The 23,200-nt window shown below is 37.2% G+C and overlaps 1 protein-coding gene across 5 annotated transcripts in view; it reads left to right on the top strand.

Moving 5' to 3' along the window:
- Window positions 1–21,811, top strand: part of tox2 (TOX high mobility group box family member 2) — a 119,907-nt gene extending 98,096 nt beyond the window's left edge. For 2 of the 5 annotated variants that reach the window (XM_038302706.1, XM_038302845.1), the window contains 6 exons: window positions 2,746–3,015; window positions 5,242–5,484; window positions 15,093–15,173; window positions 18,580–18,987; window positions 19,079–19,227; window positions 20,964–21,811. In XM_038302706.1, coding sequence (XP_038158634.1) covers window positions 2,746–3,015; window positions 5,242–5,484; window positions 15,093–15,173; window positions 18,580–18,987; window positions 19,079–19,227; window positions 20,964–21,006 — 1,194 coding nt within the window. In that variant the 3' untranslated portion in view covers window positions 21,007–21,811. The remainder of the gene's footprint in view (window positions 1–2,745; window positions 3,016–5,241; window positions 5,485–15,092; window positions 15,174–18,579; window positions 18,988–19,078; window positions 19,228–20,963) is intronic. The other 3 variants (XM_038302772.1, XM_038302917.1, XM_038302977.1) reach the window with 3 other exon arrangements.
- The last annotated feature ends 1,389 nt before the right edge of the window (window positions 21,812–23,200 follow it).

Below are 23,200 nucleotides of genomic sequence, written 5' to 3' on the forward strand. Positions count from 1 at the left end.
GTGCTGAAAGCTTCAGCTTCTCAAGAATTCGTTTTTAGCTGCAGGAACTGAAGTCCTTCTTCACTTACAATTATATGTAAAAATGCTGCATTTATTGCCTCAAATATTCAACATAAATACACCTAATAGCTGTGAAAGAGAATGGTTTTAAAAATGACATATAATTTTGATTGATAAATCTTCAAATAGAATTACAATTATTGTGTAGGGATACATTTTATTGGGTGAGTAATTGTGTTGGGAAAAAAAAAGAATAACCACAACCAGGATTTAACAGATTGAAAAGCTTATATTTTAATACATCATTTGATTTACCGTGAATTGTTCTTTGAATCTGAGGAGCATATAAATCCAACCACATTTTTTTTTTCTTTTTTTTTTTCTAGTACTTCTCTTAAACCAGTCTTTGCTGGTTCTACAGCAGATCTTTGACTTTATAGGGATAGAGAACTAGGTTAAAGTCATATTTTTGCATCACCATGAGCTTCTCTTAATTTTAAGGATTGAAGTGCTAGGAGATGGTTTATGTACATAAATCATATGATTCTGGTCTGATGTCCTGATATCACAAATTTAATTGAAGAAAAAACAAAAGATGTGCTGACTTAGGTCCCGTCCACCTACTGTCTGATCTATACCATCTGGGGAGTTTCACAATATCAAAAATAGGATTAATGAATTCTTAATGGTAAGAAGCTAAAAATAGTGTTAGATTAGAGTGAAAGGTTATTTCCATACAAAGAGTGGTAATGAGAGGCATAGAGTTTGTTATTCTAGTTTTAATTCTGTTTTTTAGGGCTTATGATAAACAAGAAAAACATCGGAAGATCTCTCTAGTATTAAAAAATTCTTATAGTAATTGTAATTATTGATTATGATTTAGACAAGATTTCTTAAAGCTTTTATTCTTTTTCAGCACTAAAATGTTTCGCAACACCTTCTAAGGTTTGGTGTCTTTGTGAAAGGATCGAGGCCAAAGAAAGACTATCAGTGCTGGAAAAATTGATATCAAATCCTGCATCCGTGTAGCCTTTCAAGGTCGCTAAATTGAATCTATTGGGATGTTTAGAGGATGTCTACGTTTTTTATGATGTTTGAAGGTCGGGGTTTTAATTTTTTTTTGTCACAAATTCTCCATATCAGAAGCAAAGGTTACTCAGGGACTGATACAAGTTAAAGTTTGCTTCTGGCTGTCATGAGCTTACCTTCTCCTTACAAAAAAAAAAAGGAAGATATTTCCTCTGGACCAACTACAGGTTGGCACCAAGGTAGAACCAGCAGAACTGAGCCAAAGAAAGTGTTTACTGCGGTTGAAACAGAACTGCTGCTTAGAAAGCACTGCCAGTTAGGCATTTGGATTAGTTTGTTTAAATAAACTCAGTGGTACTCAAAAGTATCTGATTACTAGAAACATGTTTACATAGTGATGTGCTGCGACTGTAAACATGTCATAGTCAACAACCAAAAGATGCTAACTGCTCAGTTCTTGATCATTGCGACTCTGCAATGATGCTTTTTAATATTAGAACGTCTGACATACAGTAAAAGGTTTCAACACTCTAATTTATCGATATGACAAAAAGGAATCAGAATTACCTTAAAGACTAATGAAGAGGCTCAGGAAAGGAAAGTTCTTTAGATTCACTAAAAATTATTCTTGTTAGAGCTACCTTTCCTTTTTGGATGTATAGATAGCAGTCACATGTACAGCATTGCAGTGAATTTGTTTAACAATGAAGCCAAGTAGAATAATTGCTGAATACAAGTCATTTATATACCAGGTATCTATGTCATTTTTTTTTTTTATAGCTTTAAAGTAAAAAGGCAAAAAGGAAAAGGAGATTAAACACGTTGCAATTCTGGGCAACAGCTGCTAATTATGGGCAAAGCAATGTGTGGTTTAGGAGGTCAATCTATTCACTGCAATCACTACATGCAATATTATTGATGTAGCCCATTATAAAATATCTTCTTTGCAAAGTGCTGGTTCAGCATAGGTTCTGTATCACCTCTGGTCTGCTTCATTCCATTTCAGCCTGTATAACTGAAAACGTAGGCTTTGAAATAGCTCCTGTCATGACTTTTAGTTTGACTTTGTAAGCTTATAAAACAGCTCTGACATTTTCAATTTTTGATTTTCAGGATTACTGCAGTGATATGTACATCCAAAACAACAGACTTGGAGTTAATGTACAAAATAAGAGTAAAATAAAGCAAAACTCAGTGTGAGGAACTGAAAAAACAACAAAAAAGGCACAGAAACCAACTAGTTAAGTGAGAAATCAAAAAAAAAGTTACTGCTTTCTATGGGTGGCTGCGATGCTGTTTCAATCAGAATTTGTAATACATGTTTTCAGAGAACTAGATAAATGTTTTAAAGAGGTAAATATCTACATGGGCCATATTTTCTGATTTGTGCATACCAATTATTTTTTCCCCATCAGAAAAAAAAACATGTCAATATTTAAGGCATTGTTGAATTTTAGTCTCCTCCAAAGTTAGGAGAACTTGAGTGAAGCTGTTCTACTGCAGATTAAGAAATTGATTTCAAATTTTCAAATGGTACAAGTAAAGATTGCAGGCTTTGGCAGAATTTGGGGCCTGTAATGGTTTTTATTCAACACAAACCATACCAAATAAGAAATGTCATCTCCACCTAAAAATATTTGCAAATTTGGCTAATTGGCAACAATTATTTTTTTGAGCAGAGAAGATAGTAAAGCTGGTGTTCTTCTCTCATCCCAGATGCAGGAGATGGCTATGCACCACCACCACCAACAGCAACACCATCACCAGCACCCTGACGCCGCTCATTATGATCCTGCCCGTAACCACCACATGATAAACAGCTCACCTCCGATACTGCCCAATCCCATGAGTGCACTGTCTCAGCTAAACCCTCAGGTCAGCCGGAGCGCACTGCCTCATGGTTCCCCCTCGCCTCCTGGGAGTAAATCAGCCACACCCTCCCCTTCAAGCTCCAATCAGGAAGAGGAGACAGATCCTCATTCGAAGGTACTGATGTGGCTTCTCTGAAGATGGAGGCAGGGGCTTGTCTGAGATGGCTTAAAGACAACTACAGTTAGATTCTAATATAAATTGTCAGGGATTTTTGATAGTTTCCCTGGAGCTGAATTTAAAACTGTTAAGTCATTTCTATATGTTTCCAACTGTTTTACAGAGCATAGTTTTATTTTGACATGGTTCAGCCCCTTTTCCATGTTTGGTTGGTTGTTGGTGAAATCTTAAAAACACACACTTAATATTCTTTATAAAAAGAGCCCTGAGAGATTTTCTGACATGTTTGGATATTTGAAGAAAATACTTTACCTGTGAAACATGATAAAAGTGATCTGTTGTGGAAGATAGGTGTTACTTAGAAATTTAAAGGCTTCATTGTTAAACCCTATGTTGAAAAGGAAAGCCAGTTAGACTTTTACAGTTAATGATTCTTGTACTGGATTGAAAGCAGTCTGCAAACAAATAAAAAAATAGATATCCAGCTGTATTAAAAGTAGTCTACAAGCATGTGACATTTAAAACAACTTCCAGCATTACCAGGTCTGACCATCCATGCAACTTCGCCTGAAAGCAGGCCCTAAACTGCTAAAAGAATTCTTCAAAAACACTCAAATGCAATTTTGGCTTACAGAAGGCTCTTGCTACATGTCTATACAATCAGAAACAGATTGCACATGTTTAACTTTTATTGTAGATATGCAAGAAGGAAACCTTTGCCCTACAAAAAAAAACACAAAGACCAGACAAAAGTAGGCGAAAGACAAAGTAGCAAAGATTGTGAGATTTTTCGAATATAAAAAAAGACATTTCAGAACTAATAAATAAAAATATATTTTTTTAGAAGGAAAAGGACAAGTTTCACATAAACCTAGTACAGCGTTGGCAGTGAAAGATTGTCACGCAAACTGTGATGCACTGAGGTGGATGTGTCATGGTTTGGAGATGCATTGCTGTATACCAGGCCTTTTAACCACAATAGAATTCTGCCATTTATCAGGGTGAACTTAAAGAAAATTGTAGACTATCTGTTAAAAAAAAAAATAAGCTGAAAAAGAACTGGGCCCTGGCTCAGAATTGAGAAATAGGAAAGTCCCTTACTGAGTCAAAGTTAAGATCCTCAGACTAGTTATTATATGTTGGGGTGTCCTAAGTTCTTGCTCAACTTCAAAGTACATTTTTTTTTGGTATCTTTGGATCAATGGGTTACAATCTATATATTCCTCACAACCTGTAATTCAATTGAATTCTTTTTAGAGCTATAAAAGATCAGAATGTAAATCTTTCTATAAAGAACTAGATATTCAGTGGGTTATTCTTATTTTTTCTTACAGCACAAAATGTGAACAATGTTTGTTTTTTAAATCAATCACTTTTTATCATCAATTTTCCCCGGTTCTGATCTCCACTGTTGCTCTAAATCCATGTTCAATTATAGTCTTTTTTTTTATGTCTTCATGCAAGCTGTACTTTAACTTGATTATGCATCCTATTTTACTTATATTTGATTAATTTAATAAGTAGGAATTCAGATTAGTATTTCACTAATTTCTCCACCTCATCAATGTTTCAGATTCATCTCATTTTAGCTGCCAGTTCATAGTGCTACAATATAAGTAAAGTAAGTAAAGGGGATGCTTTAGTTCAAGAAATATATTTCTAGTCCTATACATCTCTGCTGGGCTTCACAGGGCGCATGCGAATAAAAATGATTACCATCTCTTCTATCAGTAAGTAATTCCATTTGCTCTCTCCAATTCATTCTGAGACCACATCAAAGCCAGAGCAGATACATCAGACGATTTAAAATTCCCTTCAGCCCAGGCATGAAAAGTCTGAATTTATGACTTGCTGAGCAACTGCAAAATAAAGATTTGAAAAGGTCTGATAAATTCAACTAGCACATGATATTTCTGACAGAGTGTCATAGGAGAAAAAGAAAAGACGGTTTGCTGTCAACTAGCGCCTCCGTTTGAAAGTGCTCTTGTCAGTGAATCATTACTGCAATATTCAAATGTTGGTTATTGAACTGAGCAATCAAATTATAGAGGTAATTAGGTTTATATGCTTCACCTGGACCCAGCGTTACAGCCATTCATCAGAGGTGTAATTATTCATTTGCTGAAGATTTTTTTTTTTTTTTTTTTTTTTTTTTTTACAAGAAATTGGTAAAATGAAATAGTTTCAGTGTCAATAAGCTATTTCTTGGTTGTGTGTGCACTGATTGCCTTCCAGATAACTGGTGAAAAACGACCATCTTCTGAGATGATGAAACCCAAGCCCAAGCCCCAGAAGAAGAAGAAGAAGAAGGACCCTAATGAGCCAACTAAGCCCGTGTCGGCCTATGCCTTGTTCTTCAGAGACACCCAGGCAGCCATCAAAGGACAGAATCCAAACGCAACCTTTGGAGATGTCTCCAAAATAGTTGCCTCCATGTGGGACGGACTTGGAGAGGAGCAGAAACAGGTAAAAATCTGAAAACTATGGCTATTCACTAGAAATGGTGGTATGATTAGGATCACTTTCCTGCTAGATGATAAAGCCTCTCTTCCTGTTTCTAATCTTTTGCAGCCATTAAAAGATTTTCTTCCAGGATCTTCCTTTTATTAGAAGCTGCATAATTTTTCTAATTAGCACTGACCATTTCACATACCACCAATACGTTTTATCTGTAGCTTGATGTGCAGCTCTGGTTTTCCTACACACATACAGACCCTGTCTTTGTGGGTAAAAATTTTTTCTAGCGCAATGCCATTTGGCCCTGATACCCGACACCTGGCTGTGCAGCATTGGCCGATACTGTATCGATACCATCTGTTTAAAATTGATGTCCGTGTGTAGGGCTGGGTATTGTTCAAAAATTTTCGGTTCTGGTACCAATACCGATACCTTCATTTCGATACCGGTTCCTGAAAGATACTTTTTTCGATACCAGTTTTATAAAATAAAAAAAATAAAAAGAAAGTTACACAACATAAAAAAGTACAAATCTTGAGTTTTATTTTAAGATCTGATTTTTCCATTTACATTTTTCCTCTTACATAAAAAAAAAAAATTCAGTGTCTAATATTCACTGTTACATTGTGAGGACCTTTTTACTTAGCAGTTTTCCTTTAGAAAAATTACCATGTCTGACAAACAAGCCCGTTGAATGGGATCCTACTGACAGCGCACCGCTGGTATGTGGGGGTCTGAGCGGCTCCGACAGAAATATTGGATGGCAGGATGAACTGACTGCACTGATTAAGTTTTCAGGTGGATTTTCCCACTTAAAAACATAATAAAACTACTTTATTCCCACTGATCACAGCAAATATAGCTGCAAGGCAAATAAAGGATAGAGTTGCTCCGCCCAACGTGCGTCAGACACACTTTTCGACCGCGCAGCCAGAGCAGCAAAGCTTCTTCAGCCGCGCGTCAGAAGGTGGTACATGCAGCAAAAGGGAAGCAGCAGACGCGATTTTGCTGCTCTTGCTGCGTCCAGTTTGAAAGCAGCATGACTCACTCCGCTCTGGCTTTTCTCTGCCCACGGGCTGCTGAGAGGAGGATGGTCGCGCTGGCTGCGGTCCGCTCTTCTTGCAGTCAAACACCGTGCAACTTTCTGCTCTTAAATTGTTTTCGTGCACGATGTATTGCAAAGCGCACTATTAGCATCAGTCTTAATAAAGTGAAGCCGCACTTTTGACCTGGGGGGCATTTTAAAGGGGTTCCACGACGCTCGCAACCAGTTCACAACAGATACACATGAACCCTGGCTCTAGGCGTGACCTCCTATGTATTTTTCCTGGATGACGCAATCATGTTAAGTGTTACAGCCAATCACCGAAACTTGGTACCGAAAGACGAGGCATGTTTCGATACTCTGTAGAACCGAAGCATTTCGGTCGGTACCATAAAAGAACCGAAGTTCGGTACCCAGCCCTATCCGTGTGTGTGTATATATGAGGAACGGCTTACTACTTGGATGTAAAATAATTGCCATCATGACTTTGTCAAGCTGCTGCCTACCTTTGTGAAGCAGGAAAAAAAAGACTAACATAAAGTGAATCAAGTAGAACTTTTTATTGCCTACCTGGAATGGGTGACAGTAGTTCAATAAACTTTTGGCTCTCAAAATGGTATCGATGCCCTATTTGCTATACCAATAGCACCATTTTAGGGCTGTATTGGGACCCCGCCTGATACTGGTATCGGTATCGGTGCAACACAACTTTTTTCGAATGATTGAGCACTGCAACAGGACAAAACTTTATCACTCTTTTTCATGCCACGTTTCTGGCATTCATGATGCTCTTCGCTCTCTAATGTTGTCTAACACCTTTCCAGAACAGACATGTTTATACTGTGATTCAATTAAACATAGAAGTATTTTTACTAATTAGGTACTAGATACCTTCATTCTGGATTTTTAGAGGAGATCAGACTAAAATGTGAACCTGACTTGACAAATTCTAATTGTGGATGTAACCTGACAATGTGAAAAACCTGAGCGAGTTATGGATTTTAGTTTGATGAACTCGTTAAGCTTAGAATTGAATAGACATTAATGATAGTAGGCCCATCATATAGGTTTCAGCTTACTAACTAGTTACTATTACCACTGAATCAAAGATAATTAGAATGTTTACGGTTCATTTTTCAATTTTTTTTTTAAATCTGCCAGTTGTTTATTTGCTAAAACTATACAAAGTAATGTATTTTTGAAGTAAAACTAACAAGCAGCATTTGCACCGATTTAGATTTTAACTGCTGTGCATTAAAACAGCTTGCAGAACCATGAGACTTGACACATTTCTTTATTCATAGTCACATTTGAGCTTTTCGTTCTTGTTTCATATGTTTATTTATTGATCAGGCATTCACAATCAGTGAGGTTTCAAATGTTCTTATTGAAGGAAGCGAAACATTGTTTTTAGACATCAGCGGCGTCGGTGTAATCATCCTAATTCATTTTTATTACATCCCAACCTGTGCATATGAAACTGCCTTAACATTTACTGCATTTTATTTATTCCCACAATGGAGCTCAGTTTCAATTTCATTTAAACATTCCAGGCCAATAGAGCTGAATAGGTTTCTGTGTGTTTTGTGGTAACAAATGATAGTGTGAAATGAACGGAAAACGAGACAGTCTGATGATCGTGCGCAGACTCATATTTTTAGAATATCCAGTTGAAGGGAACATCCTATTGGATGTCAAATAAAAGCACCTGTCTTCATGACAAAGTGCAGCCCATTCTCCTCTGCGCCCCTCTCCAGCATGTCTTTTTCTCTCCTATCCACAACTGCTTTATACGCTGGACTTTGGAGGCCGGCTGTCCCTTTTATTTGTAGTTAATTTTTGCCACCTTCGCCAGGGCTCTTCACCATGAATCTTCATTTCGCCACTGACACCCTTGAATGTGAATTCCTCATTTCCTGTCCTTTTATTTATATCTGTTGCCTGGTGATTTGATCATGCTGGGAATACAAGATTAGCAATTGCCTTGTCCTTGGTTTTCCCTCAAGGACATCTGCTCCAGAAATGTTATTGTTTGTGCTTCTTAACCCTTGGTGTCCTGGTAGTTTTTTAAACTCTTTAGATTTTCTGTTCTTATCTCACATAATGCAAATGCATAACCCTTCGTAGGAAGACAAAAAAAAGGAACAGAATTGCAAACAAGTAGTACACCAGTAAAAATACTCAATTTAGTGTGTCACTCCACAGCTATTATCTTTATTTGTGCATCATGTGTTTAATTAGACGTGTTACTCCACTGAACACGTAATGAACTTTACTTAATGATTCATTATCAAGTGAAATAGAGTTCTCTGTCAGGGTAATAACCCTGTGATTGCCTTAATTATTGCAAAAGACTACGACTGTCATTTAACCTTACAACATCATGTGATAGATCAACACAATGGAGAATATGATTGTAAAGGGTAACAAAAAGTGTCTTAAGACTGTCTTAACATTACAACTATAAATTTCTTTAGGAATAAAAAGAAAAAAAAGTGTTATGTGCATGTGTAGTGTGCATATACATGTATATATATATAAATATAGCTCTTCATAATAAGCCAAGTTCAAGCCAGATTATTTTTGAGAACATACATTTTGGACTTTGACTAGGCCATTTTTACAAATAAATATGAAATCAAAGAAACTGAGCATGGAGTACTTGTAGGGAGTGCGAGTATGTTCCTATGTTGCTCTTCAGTAAAGTATCCAAGTAAAAAATTTAAGAGGTCTGAGGCACTCAGGAAAAAAAGTTATTAAAAGGCCTTTTTTGGTCATGGCTGAAGGAGTAAAAACGTGCCAACATATTTCGGGTAGAGGGGCCTTCGTCAGGGCAATGGCAAAACGTTTGTCAGTCTTTCCTAAGTTTTATTAAATGTACAATTAAAGACAGCTGCTTAGTTAGTGCAGGTAAGTGGTCACATGATCAGCATGATTTGCTAATGACAAGAGAGCATTATCCAGACAGATAAAAACTATACACCTTTCTATATAAATAGGACTAGGAAAAAAATCATTTTACCACATTGAGGGTAAAAACTGTCATTATTCAAAGAAAACATTTCTCTACAGGTAGCATGAAGATAAGAGACTACAGGAAACCCCCCAGTACTGTAGTGCTTCGCAGTCCACAAAAAAGATGTAAATCATGTTAGCTATGACTTCCTTAAAATATTGAGTACAGAGCACAAAAGTCAGTTAGAGATGGTAATCGACTTAAAAGACTCCTGCAAAGAGAATAATTTTGGAACTACACATTAAAAGCTACTGAATAGCAGATTTAAATGGCGAACTTGACTTGTCCACCCTTTTCTGTAGTCTCAATTATCCTCATTCTGTCTGGTATCCTGTAGATCAATGTTTTTTTTTGGATTTATGGCAGTTTTTACTCTCACTCACATTCTCTCTTTTAAATGTATTTTCTCTGAATCCCATTTATATAGTAAGGTGAATATTCTTTTGATGTCCATAGTGTTTTTATCTCCAAGCCAAAACATGTTGCCACATTTTCATCACATTAGCTATGTACCAATAATGGCTTCCTTAATAACTTTTTTCCTGAGTGCTTTAGACCTCCTTCTACAAATAAATATGCTTTTATCTTAAGCATTCCATTGTAGCCATAGCTGTATGTTTACATCCCAGATTTACCTTCCCTTTCCATGACGCAGAAGAGTATTCCAAGAACATAAGCCTGCCATTACTATGGCTTAATTAGAAACCCACAATTTTTTGCTTGCTGGCAAAAAAAAGCTGGGCTTTTGTCGTTTCTTATGTCTTGTAGACCTGCAAGTCGAACAGCTTATTGCCACTGATCATAAGGACAACTTTTGTTCAGTGAACAATTCATAAAATACAACCTCTTCCACCCGAGCAGAGGTGCTCTGCAGCTTCTCCAGAGTTTTTGGGCTATTGGCGGCTTCTTTGACTGATAGCGTTCTTACACATGTTAGTCAGTGTGTATTGCCATGTCTTGAAGAGATGCATTTGTGCCATTCACTTACCATTTAGTTAATTAAACAGTATCCTCCTATTAGATGTTGGAGGTTTATAATTTTGTGTTGCCTTATATATGTTTACCAAAAAAGGTCCAAATAACATGCACAGATTTGTGTTTGTAACATGTTCATATGTAAAGAAGTTTAATGGGGTATATCTACCATTAATTAAAGTCATTATTGTATATTCAATTGCTCCTGAAAGTGTCATACATGCATAATTATATTTTTTCCAGTAACACTACAGTAACATGCATATGTAAGGAAAGCTGTTTATAGCAATTTCTTATTCCTGAAAACATTTCAACATTCAGTTTTAATTTTTAAGCTAACTCTTCCTGATGTGTTTACATATATGTCCAAATGCTTTTTTCTTCCAACATGCGCCTGTCACATCATCTCTGCAGGATTGTTGAGGTGTATTCTTTAATGTCTCAGTCAGACCCTCTGGAGCCTTGCAGGAACACCAGAATGTAAACAGAACCCTTCCCCTACGCTCAGCTTTGTTTTAACTAAATCAAGGCTCCTGTTTCCAATTATCTGTAGCACTCCTTAAACATACCATGCTGCAAAAATTCACATAAATACAATAAAAGAAACTCACGATCGTCTTCTTCTGTAGAAATGAGGAGCATTTTCACTATTGTCATTTGTTTTATTGTGTTTTCTCTGCCTTCTCTGTGTTGTCCAAAGGCACAGCAGAACAAAGACTTATGTTCATTGTTTTTTCTTTTTCATTATAATTTTTTTCTAGTTATGCAGCTTCAAAAGGGCTGTGCTTTAAAGTGCAAGATCAATGCTTTATTTGGGCTCCATTATTCCACAACATGACTTCATGTAACGGCTGCCCCAGAAACACAAAAGAAAATTTTTCTTGTTTTGGTTATTTGAGATTAAGATCAATTTTCAGTCTTTAGAGCAGTGAAAAGGGGGATGAATGATAAATGGATTTGCGTAGGAGTGAAGGGGAAACCTTAGCTTTATTTAATTGAGTCTGTGTTTTGGATTTGTGTACTCTTGAAAGGTCAGAGATCTAAAGAAAAAAACACACTGTCACTTCATTTAAGATGCATGTTTGGATATTACACTCCTGGCTCAGATATTACCTGCAGTGTATTTTTGTTTTCTTTTATTTCTCCCCCTTTGTAAACCTTATGTTAGTTTTTTGTCTCCCCCCTTTTAACCTCTTTTCCATTACTGCATACCATGTCTTTTATCTTAACTACAGTACCGTTGGCAACACCCCCACATCCACCCTCACCTCTGTTTCTCACCAATCGTTCTGTTTTACGTTCGCAGGGTAATCACTCCCATCGGTGTCAGTGGGGCGCAGGGTTATTGTCTCCTGTAATTAACTGGTTATCAAACAAGAACAATTCATTAAGGTACAATTAGGGGGCTAATTCAGATGGGACACCTCTGTGCCGGGATTACTTTGGAGGCATATGCTATCCCCCCTAGCAGCGTTGTTATTTTTTATTCATAGTGACCGACAGTCTTTGACAGCTTTAACCAGTAATGAATCCGCTCACTTCAGAATAATTAGACATCCTTAGGCATAGTAATTTGCCTAAAAGTATCTGTCTCTGTGTAGATCATTAGTTGTGTTAAATTAATTCTAAATCAAGACTGTTGGGAGTAGTTTAGGTTAATAAATGCAAAGAAAACGAGTCTATAAGATGTGCGTAGTCACTTAAAGATTTATTCTGGGAGCTGTTCTTCTGATGATTATTGACTGTAGTTTCAAGTTCGGAGACTTGCTTCATAGAGTGTTGACATTACAGCCACAAAGGTTTTTGTTATAACACAACACAAACCACTGCATATCAGTAAAGTGGAAGGTAAATGACACCTGGGATTCAACATTTTTATCAGAAACAGCTAAAAAGTGTGGCATGCATTTGTCTTTCCCTCAGAACTTAGCTAAAACCACTGCAGCAAGTCAAACTTAATCTTTGCATGAATGTCAAGTTATTTGGAGCCACCAAAAAACCTGTTTAAGCCCGGGAAAAATCGGCCTTTAGTGGCAATGGGAACAGCTCACTAACGAGTCTACCCGGGTCAAGCGACTCGGCAAGCAACCCACGTTAAAATCACCTAAGTTGTGATCAGCATGCTTTGGGAACAACAGACCCAGGTTGACCTGCTAAATTACACGATGACGTTTAGTGCAGCATATGTATGTCACAACATTCTGGTCACGCTGGTCGCTTATTAAATAACAAGTCCAAACAACTCTGCTTGTAATCGAGAATCATGGCACAGCACTGGCAAGATAGAGAGATATGTGAGCTCCTAATAATCCTAGGAGAAGTGGAGATTTGTTTAAATTTACTGTTCTGAGGACAGACAGCGGAGCAAAACAATAAAGAATACTTGGATACGCTCTGGCTTCCATCCATGTTGCTCTCCATTATTTACTTCACAGATTTCAGCAACATCAGCAATGCGCACCCAGCATGATGGCGTCATCAAACACGCAGTGTTGGGAGACCGAGGCAACACAGCTTGCCGGCAGGGTGTCAGACCCAGCTTTTAGGTTGAATGGAAAAATAGCCAAAATCTGATTGTTAGCGGGTCAACCCGGTTTTGAAAAACACAGATTTTCAGTCTGAAAGTGGCCTAAAAGTGTGTTATGCAAAAGTTAAATTTTCTCCTTCCTCCTTTACATTACCTCTGACCAGCTTCTTCATGAACACTGATAAAAAGCATTGCCACAGCCTGATGCTGCCACCATCATGTTTCATTATTGGTTTTTTGGTTTTCCCAGTTATATATAAAAAAAAAAAAAAAAAAAAAGAGCAAAAAATAAATTAAAAAAAACATATTGCAACCCTGGCTTCTTCTCACCTCAAAGGCCATAATTTGGAAGTTCTAATTCTCCTTTCGACACCCTACCAAAGCTGTAGATCTTTACTCTTCCTGGGTTACCATGGGATAATTGTGTGTCTTTCTCATTACTGCTCTCTTTGTCTGCAGTTTGGGCAGATTCCCATGTGTTTTTAATGGTAAAATGGTGAGTCCTGTTTAGGGCTTCATCAGTTTGAAGGACCTCAAACCACTTTACACTTCATTTAGTCATTTACATTCACACAAAATGATGGTGAGCTATGTCATAGCCACAGCTACCCTGGCGCTCATTGACAGAAGTACGCAATCCAGGTTAAGTGTGTTGCCCAAGGACACAACAATTGAGACAGATAGAGCTACGGTTTGACCCGGCAACTCTCCAGTTGCAGGACATTCTCCTGCATCCTACACCACCTATTCAAACCTGTTTAGAAAAAAAAGTTTTAATATTTAAATATGTTGAAGTATGAAGTTTAAAATGGCATTCTTATTTTTTAGATTTTATTAAACCCCTGACATATTGATATAAAACCTGTTTTAATCAAATTGAACACAGGTGAACAATAGCTTAATCATAACTTGCTACATTAAATATTATGTAGTGGTATGATAGTTAAGAGAGTTGCATACAAATGCATTTTTTTACTTTGTTTAACTTTAAATAAATTATAATTACATTATTATTAATGGTGTAAGATGACAAATATAAAAAAAGGCATGTGAAGTTTCAGGTTTGGAAGCCACTGTATGTCAAAGCAATAATGATAATACTGTAAATATGGGTGAGAGAGAGGATAAACATGAGCTGTTTGAACAAGAGATTGTATCCGGCTTCATCCCGCTTTGTTTGCTGTCCTGTTTGTTTGCTTGTTTGTTTATTGAGTGTATGCACGTCAGCAGCTGCCAGCCTATGCTCACTTGGCAACCCATGAATGCTTAATGGTTATTCTACCCCACCTCTCTGAGAAAAGATGACCCTGCCCATGTTGCCACTGACAGTATCTCATAGAAGATCAGTAATTACCCTCTGAAATCACTCACAAAATAACTGTGCCCTCCTTCGTATTAAAATGCTGAGATCTGAGCCTTTATCGATTTGAGGCTGGACTTTCTATCCTTCACTTTTTGCTGTGTGAAAAAGGCAGCAGCAGTTGCACACAGGCTGTGAGTGACATGTGATGACATTAACTTGAATTCCCTGTCTCAACGCATCATTTGAGGTTCATTCAGACGGTTCAAGATTGCCTTTTTGCTAAAGCTGTTTTGAGTTCTTTTATTTTTTTTTCTCTCTCTCTCTCTCGTCTGAGTGATTTGCTTCGACATCAGCTCTGATTAAGAGATGAGCAACAGCCTTAATAGAGAATAACACTGAAAAAGCAGTGTGCAAAGTGACAAACAGGCTCTCACTCCTCGTTTAATTTCTATTTTCATGTTATTGTGCAGAATGTTTCTTGACATTTCATTTTGGGCTGAATTGGATTTTTTTAAGAAGCAAATGATTCATATGCACCGGCATCATTGAATGGGGAAAAAATCCCCTTGACCTGATAATTGTGCAGATTGTGAAGCAAATGCATGTGAAATGCTTTTTGTTTTTTGTTTTATTTTCATTACAGCCATGATTCCCAGAGTCTCAAATGCATCAGTCAATGTGGAAAGCTGGGTCATTGCAACCTTTGGTATCAGCTCATAATCAAAAATTGTTGTTGTGTTTGTTCCTGCAGAGCTACAAGAGGAAAACAGAGGCTGCTAAGAAGGAGTACCTGAAAGCCCTGGCCGCCTACAGAGCCAGTCTGGTTTCCAAGGTAACAGCGGGGGTCACATGTTTGATATACATGGGTCAGCTGCAATATAAGGGATAATAAATTAGACAGAATTCCGCTCTTATTCCTATAAAAAGCTTCACGAAATCCAAAGAATGTTTAGTGCATCTTCCTGTAGACATATACAAATGATTATAGATATGAATCTAATGCAGATTTTACTGTCATTATGTAAATATGTAAATAAATTTATGAGTGGAGGTAAAAAAAAAAAAGAAAGGCTGTATGTGTGCTCAAAAGAAAACAGGGTAAATTAGGCCTAAGACACACCTCAATTTGTAACCTGGGGAGAAATAAAAAGTAATAGTGCAAGTCTACGGGCCTGCTTATCAGCATGCATGTGTAAGAGCAGGAGTGGACATTACCTGTCATTTGCCATCCTCCTGGTGCTTGCTTCTTCCCTGTTGAGCTGCTAATGTGTTGGCTGAGGTTTGCTCACATCCTATCCCCTCACTGTGAAGCGGTTTAAAGTCAAACCATTAAGATTTTCTTCTATCTGTTTGTTTGAAAAATACCAACCCCATATACAAAGCTTGGAAGCAGTTAAAGAGCTCTCTGAACTTCATTTCATATCTGTCTCCATATTGTTCTTCGTATTCAAACCTTAATTACATTAGCATATGCCAAGCTCCTCCTCCTCGCGCTCTCCAGTCCTCCTCCCCCGAATGGGACGCCACACTTCCTCCTTCGCTCATGAGCAGAAAACAAGCACCTTGATTAAGGCATGAATAGTTAATTCATCAGCCTCTTCACTCTGCCATACTTTCTTCTCAAAAGACTATTCTCATCTCTTGTCTTTGGTGCGATTACATATTCAGGGTATCCTATGCAGAGGCTTGATTGATGCCATATGATGGTAGTTGGAGAGTCAAAAGAAAAAGAAAACCTGTCAGACAAAAATAAACATGCAAACCTTCACTGTCTCTCATTCAGGAGAAGCCACTCTAACTGAATGACTGAAGCTCATCCTTCAAAATGACTTTTTTTTTTTAGAAATTATAGATGAAGGACTTTTTTCAGAGTGAATAGGAGTTGGTGGAATTGGAGGTAATTAGAGGATCATTTCAAGGATTTACATCCTGTGTGTGCACCTGTTGCCCTTTTGTTTTGTGACATTTGTTAGTTTATATAAGAGGAAAAGAAAAAAAGAAAGTTTGATTGCAACTCACTAAATAGCATTGGCCCTTCCCTTGTAGGGAAATAAAAAAATAAAGGGGTAACATTGAAAGTGTGGACTGAATTTTAAAAATAACCTGACTTTATTTTTTACAGTGTCCTGTCTGGCAAGGTGGCAATAAGAATAATTGTCTTGATGCCAAAAGGAGCCCAACAGATTTTACTTTCACAAGTGTAGCGGTATGGCAATTACCATACTGCTCCACTTGTTTCATGCATATAAATTGCTTTATTATAATTATGCAGGGAGTTTTACAGTTTATATGGACACTGCAATGTAAGTAGAGCAGAAAAACAGAAGAAGAAAACAGAAAAAGAAAAAAAAAAGAACAAAAGATGAAAGAAAGAGGAGATAGAAAGGAGACATTGACAAAACATTTTCAGTCTGCCTGACTTTTAGTGTAGACAATCTAGAGTCCATCTACTATAATACACAATCGTTGTCTATCCACTTAAAAATGAGCTTCAACAAATAACACCCATCATCTCATTCTTCCCCTCCTCCATTCACCTCTTTTCTTCCTTATTTCATTTTCCACTTGACCCCTGAAAATGTACCCGTTCCCCTGCTTATCCGCTCCTTCATATCGTTCCATTGATTATTTGAGGGATTTGGCTGGATGGATGGGAGCCATTACTAAATAACAGACCACCCCACATCACTCCAGCAAGTCTGAACACTAATGAGAAACAGTCCATGTGTTTCATACGTACACGTGCACCTTCCACAGGCAAAGGAAAGGAGAGGGACAGACCTAGCAAATGAATGTGTATGTTTGCAGCTCAGTGCCACGGTAGATGGGTGCAGTAAATAAATAAAGAATATATAAATAATAAAAGGACAGAACTTAACACTGTGAGCTCCTTGATTTAAAGTAAAAATTTCATGGTGTGATTTCTAAAGCACTCAAATGCAGCGACTGATTTTGACAGAAAAAAAAGACCTTTAAAAATTAAGGGAGTACAGGACATGGAGCATGATCTGGAGAAAACAAAAGTGAGCACTAAAAAGCAAAAAAATATCTATACTGTAAAGAATGGTATTGGATGCAGGTGAGCTGATCAGGGGAATTAGGAACAGCTGTGGAGGAAGGAAAATCGGTAGAATGGGGGAAGGGAAATAATTAGCCACAGTTTGGGAAAAAATCATAAAAACGTATAAAATGATGAGTGCAGCTTCGTTTTGTTTAGCTTAATACATTGTGTGTCTTCTGACTCGATTTCAAACTTTAATAACACTATGACCACAAAGCAACAGTTGGCTGATAGTGTAATGGTTAGCAGATTCTTCCTGTCCAGAGTTAACAAATATAGTTTGTTTTCAAAAATAGTGCAAAAATAGATTATTTTTAAAAGTTATTGTAATCAACATCATATAAATTATTTGTAGCAGATAAATCTAAAATTAACCAAAAAAAGTAATTAGAGTTTGTCTAATTAGTCACAGCTGCAGCCTTATCAGGGTAGCAGGAAGCTATCAAAATTAAATTAGCTATCAAGTACTAAATTAAGGAAAAACAAAACAAATAGACCTTTTTCGAGTAATAATTTTTTGCTTAAAAGAAGTCTGTCTAGAGTCTCCTGTCAAGAATTAAAAGACTTTAAGGCAATTTTTGAAATGATGAGGTCATTAAATTCTTTGTCACTTATGATGCTGGTCTGGATTCTTTCAAAGGGGGTAAAAAGATTCTTCTATTTTAAAAAAAATTTACGTCTTTGCACTGAGTCAGAATAAAGTTTTCTTTTTTCCCGTTTTATATAACCTCATATGAGTAGCTGATATAGCTGCTATTATGTAGCCAACAGGAATGCCAGCTACTTGTAAAACAAAAAAAGCAATTGCATAGATTGAACAAACCACTGGATAAGGATATACACAAGAATAGTTCTTTTTTTTACACACTCTGAATACATATATGTTTTTTTGCAGTAACTATAACACAATGCAGAGATGATGATAATGTTAATTCAGTCAGCAGAATGCATCTGAACTTAGATTATACGCTTATAAAGGAGTATCTCCTGCAGTAAATTATATGTAATGAAATATAGTTTGCTTCGTGTGATAAGTTATTTGAAAGCTAACACCTTCTAGTTTCTGAATATATACATGAAAATTGGCTGACTAAAACCCTTTTGTTTATTTTATTGTGAAAGTATTTTTACAGTGGTTGTAATCACTGTGATTGAGTGTGTTTTGTTTTCCTTTCAGACATATAACGACCCTGGGGAGACTAAAACTGCCCAAACAAGTCAGGCTTCTCCTCATATGATGCCAACCAACTCGCTGTACAGCGTGCCACCTCCCCCACAGCCGTCATCGCCATACCTAGGACCGGGGGCCTTCCCTCTTACCGACCTGCAGAGCTACGCAGGACACGCCCCTCGCCACACTCTGTCACAGACGCTCAGCCAGTCGCCGATGCTGCCCAGCATTAGTGCCTCTCCCCCTTCCTCCTTCCAGATCAGCCCACCACTTCACCCACACCAGCAGCTCTCTCTGCACCAGAGCTCGCTCCTCAACCAACCCATCCGCATGCAGCAGGTCCAGTCTCAGCCAATCATCTCCCACCAGATGGGGCTACAGGCCTCTCTTCACTCTCCACCTCCAGGGCAGCAGGTAGAAATAGATTGAGACATTTGTTGATGTGAGTGTGATGAGGTGTCTACTCAGGGGTTTTGCTTCAATTTTTCTGAATTATGTCCTTCAGGGTTTTTCTCACCTCCAGTCAGAGTACCAGAAGAGTATTGGAGGTTCCCAGTCTCCAGGAGCTCCTGGCTCTGGGCCAGGTCCTGGAGTGGCTCAGAACCACGAGTGGGATGGAGAATACTGCAATCGGGAGTGTGGCAACCACTGCAGGTCAGTGTAGATACAGGAGCTGATGCAAGTGGTAATCTTACAATGATCCACCTCAAGAACTTTTTATAAAGCAGATTTATTTTTTACCAATTTTCTACAGTAAAAGTTGTACACCAAAAGTCTGTTATCCAGACACTACAATAAATTGGAATATTTTGAATGGATAAGTTATAATTCACATCAAAATAGAAAACTCATATAAATGCATTCATTCATTCATTACACACTGATTATTTCATGTGTTTTTCTGTTAATTTTATGATCATTGCTTATTATATCAACATAAAAACTCAAATCTAGTTAATCAGAAAATTTTAATGTTACATGAGAGGGATAAAAAATGGTTTAAAGCTGTATATCTGTATCCTCTTCAAGAGACTTTAATCTAATAAATTGTTTATTTAATATATATACAACTGAGAGCTGGAGACCCCAAGCCTGCACAGTCATAAACGTAACTTTACTTAAAGATCATTGACAACTGAAGGATATCTAATTGAATCCATTCCAGGATAGCTGGAGCTTCACAAACTACTTTATCCAAGAATATTTCTAGAAAATATAATGGGGTGCTGGAAGTGTTTGAAGAAGGTCTGTGCATTCAGAGATACCCAGAATAAGTGTTTCCATCACCCTTTTATTTTGTTAATTTTGAAGTATCCCATCAGAGGAGCTTGATAGAATTGGTAAAATTCGAATTAACTTACAAACATCTTCTAGAAAAGTTTTTAAGTTCACTTAAGCTGGTTTTTTACTTTATACAAAAAAAGCATTAATGTGCTAATGAGGAGATGGAAACAAGATTTCACATGACTCATGAGTTTTTTCCGCCTTGGCTGGCCTCCTGAATGCAGAATTAGAATCATATTTCTCTCTCATTGTCTCCAGATTGCATGAACCATCGCTAATATTAGCCTACATGATAAAGTGAGTAAGACTTGCCTGATTGGAACACATTTGTTAAAACCTTGCTCCATTGCTGAGCTTTGTGACTTTACTTCCTTTTTACTAAAAGCAAGCGTAACATCAACGAATCAAAACATTACAATTTGCACCGCCACGTTAAATCGCTCCATTGGATGGAGACATGTCCAAATTGCATTTTCTTTGTTTTCTTTTCTTTAAAGCTTTAAAGGGTTGGTCAACATTTCCATCGCATTTAGTTAGAAACATTACTACAGGACTTTTAAGGATGGTAAAGCAAAGGCCAATAAATAGTTTGGATGGTGTCAGGGCTAATTTTTATTTTTATTTTTTTTTACAGGCAGACATATCCAGTATGTTGGCTAAAACTCTTGCTTTCCTTCTATTAAGCCAGTCCTGAAACCCAATGATACCAGAAAAAAAGGCTTCCCTCCCTTTGGGTTTTATGGAGATTATTTCATTTTCCACCAACACTTATGCTCAGACCAGCAGTACCAGTATTTGCTTTAAAGCCAAAGGCTCCAATGGGTTTATATTATCAAAAAGAAAAAAAAAACAAATCACCTGAAGAAACTTTTTGGGGATTTGATAAACACAAAATCTGTTGTTTTGTGCTCATAAGACCAAAATTATTGGCATGTTTGTAAGCTTTAAGTGTTAAAACAATATAAAAAAAAAAACCTCCTGATTTTACATTGAAATCAAAGTATTTTTATTTTCTTTTGTTATAAATATGTTCTCTTTAGTTATCTTAGCGACTTTGTTATGCTTCTGATTTAATTGATTTTCCACTGGTTCTTGTTGTGTTACAGTGGAAGCATGATAGGCAGGGACAAGCCCCTCTACCTCACCTGAAACTGAAGATTATCCTCTGCTGACAAATGATGACATCGAGGAGTCGACCCGCTCTGTTTTCCTCACCCAGCCCCAACCTTCTCCCTCTTACATCCAGTGTACCTTGACATACAGCCAGATACATAAACAAACACATTCAGATTCCTATAAACTGTCACCGACAACGTTTTTGTTTTTCATAATTAATGTAATCATTATTTTTCGCAGTTTCTAGAATTTGTGAGCAGTTTTTTGACTAGATGACTACTGTCTGTACAACTTATTGTATTAATGGTCTTCTTGCTGTTTAAATTTGCCAAGCACTTATAAAGCCTCCCCTCCCTCTTCCTCCCTGCCCTCGCTCATCACCTCCTCAGTTATATGTCTGAGCCTTCACCGACGTGGGCTGTGGAGCGCCCCTCTTGTGTGCCACCATCAAAACGAACCGCTAGGGATCCCATCCAGCTTTAAGTAGAATAAGAAAAAACATGTTTTTCCTTTTTCCACCCATTTTGTAGTTTCATTTCCTTTTTGTTGATGTTTCTGTCTTATTTATTTCAAGCTGGCTATTTTTTTTTTTCCGTCTTCTTTTTTTTCATTCTGTTTCTAGTAAGCAATGGGCCCTGTATCATAGAGAAATATTAACTCCTAGTATGTTGAGCATAGGCCTTGATGTTATGGTAGCTGTGCTTACGGGCGACAGATTAAAAGCTTGGTGGGGAATAGGACAGAAAAAACGAAGAAAATCTTTTTTATTATTAATAAAGACCTGTAGAGGTCTACTGAGCTGTCACAGTGTGATTGTAAATATCACTTTTGTGGAATTGAATTGGAAATTAAAAGTCCAGATAGATTTGTTCCTCTAAAAGTACATGTATGTTATTGTATGTGTGTATGAGTGCGTCTGGACGTTAGAATGTACCCCATTCATGACGTGGCATAAGTGTGCGAGCAGAGGACTAGTAAGTGTGAGTGTCTCGGTCTTTGAGTCTTGTCAATTTTAACAATCCCATACAATTGAAATTCAGAGGACTATTTCACACTTTCACTCGTGCATTAAATCTGTGCTCACGTCTGTGTTGTTATTTTACAGACAAAGTTTAATCTGAAACTGAATACACAATATATGTCCTGCAGATCATTAAACCTTCTTGCTCCTTTCGGAGCAAGAAGAGAAACAGAGAGCGCAGAGGCAGGATAGAAAGGCTGTGAGATGAAATGAGATGTAAAGTTTCAGATAGGGAAGTCGGAGGTGGGGGGCTATTGACTCAAAATGCCCACCCCTCCCATCTTTTGTTTAGCTATCCCACTGTTATGTCCATGTTGTCCCCTAACCATGCAGGAGGGGGAGACCTCCAACATGTGAACACCGCAAGTGATTTTTTTTTAATAAGTTTCTGGTTCGTGTTTGGTTGTGTTTTTAACTTTTGTGTGATTAACGGAAAATGCATTTTGCTGACAAAGACATCTCGTTTTGATCTCCTTTCGTGTAGCAGAATTTCAGTTTTAGTCGCCGCAATACAATAACATTTTAAGTTGTGTAAAAAAAAATACAAAACCAACAAGAAAAAACAAACAAACTGCCAATTGTAGTTATTTTATTTGTAAAACCAGTAATGATAAATATTTGAAATCGTTATTCCTACATTGTTTGGAGTTTTCTTTGCGCGCGTTAGCCATCAGCTGTTTGACAGGTTTTCTTATTTATAAAAGAAATGAGATCACTTTTGCTTCTTACAATGGAGGTGTATTTTTATTCTTATTTTATTGTTTCCTGCTTTGGTTTGATAAATAATAATGATGACGATCACAATGCTGATTTTGTTGGTTATTTTTTTTATATATATATATATTTTAGATGCTGCCTTTTTTGTCTTTCCTTGCCAGCAGCATCACTTTCTGTCATAATGCTTCTTTTATTTCAGACCTGCATAATAAAGAAAAAAAGTTCAAAAAGTGAGCCCGACATATGTCATTTTATTCCCCACAGACATATTTTCTTCCTCTGTCCTCTTCTCCAATTAGACAATCACACCTTTTATTGAAGACCTGATAATAGCTGTCGTAAAGGGAGAGATTCACCCCCAACTCTCATCTGCACTTTATATCCATACTTAAGAGGGGTCACATTTTGTCTCACATATTTATATTTAAACTTACTGGCATTAGCTAATTAACCATGGATGTATACAATCTTCACCAGCCAGCATGGATA

Source organism: Cyprinodon tularosa, unplaced genomic scaffold (genome assembly GCF_016077235.1).
Source record: "Cyprinodon tularosa strain WSP-4 unplaced genomic scaffold, ASM1607723v1 ctg10, whole genome shotgun sequence".
NCBI lineage: Eukaryota > Metazoa > Chordata > Actinopteri > Cyprinodontiformes > Cyprinodontidae > Cyprinodon > Cyprinodon tularosa.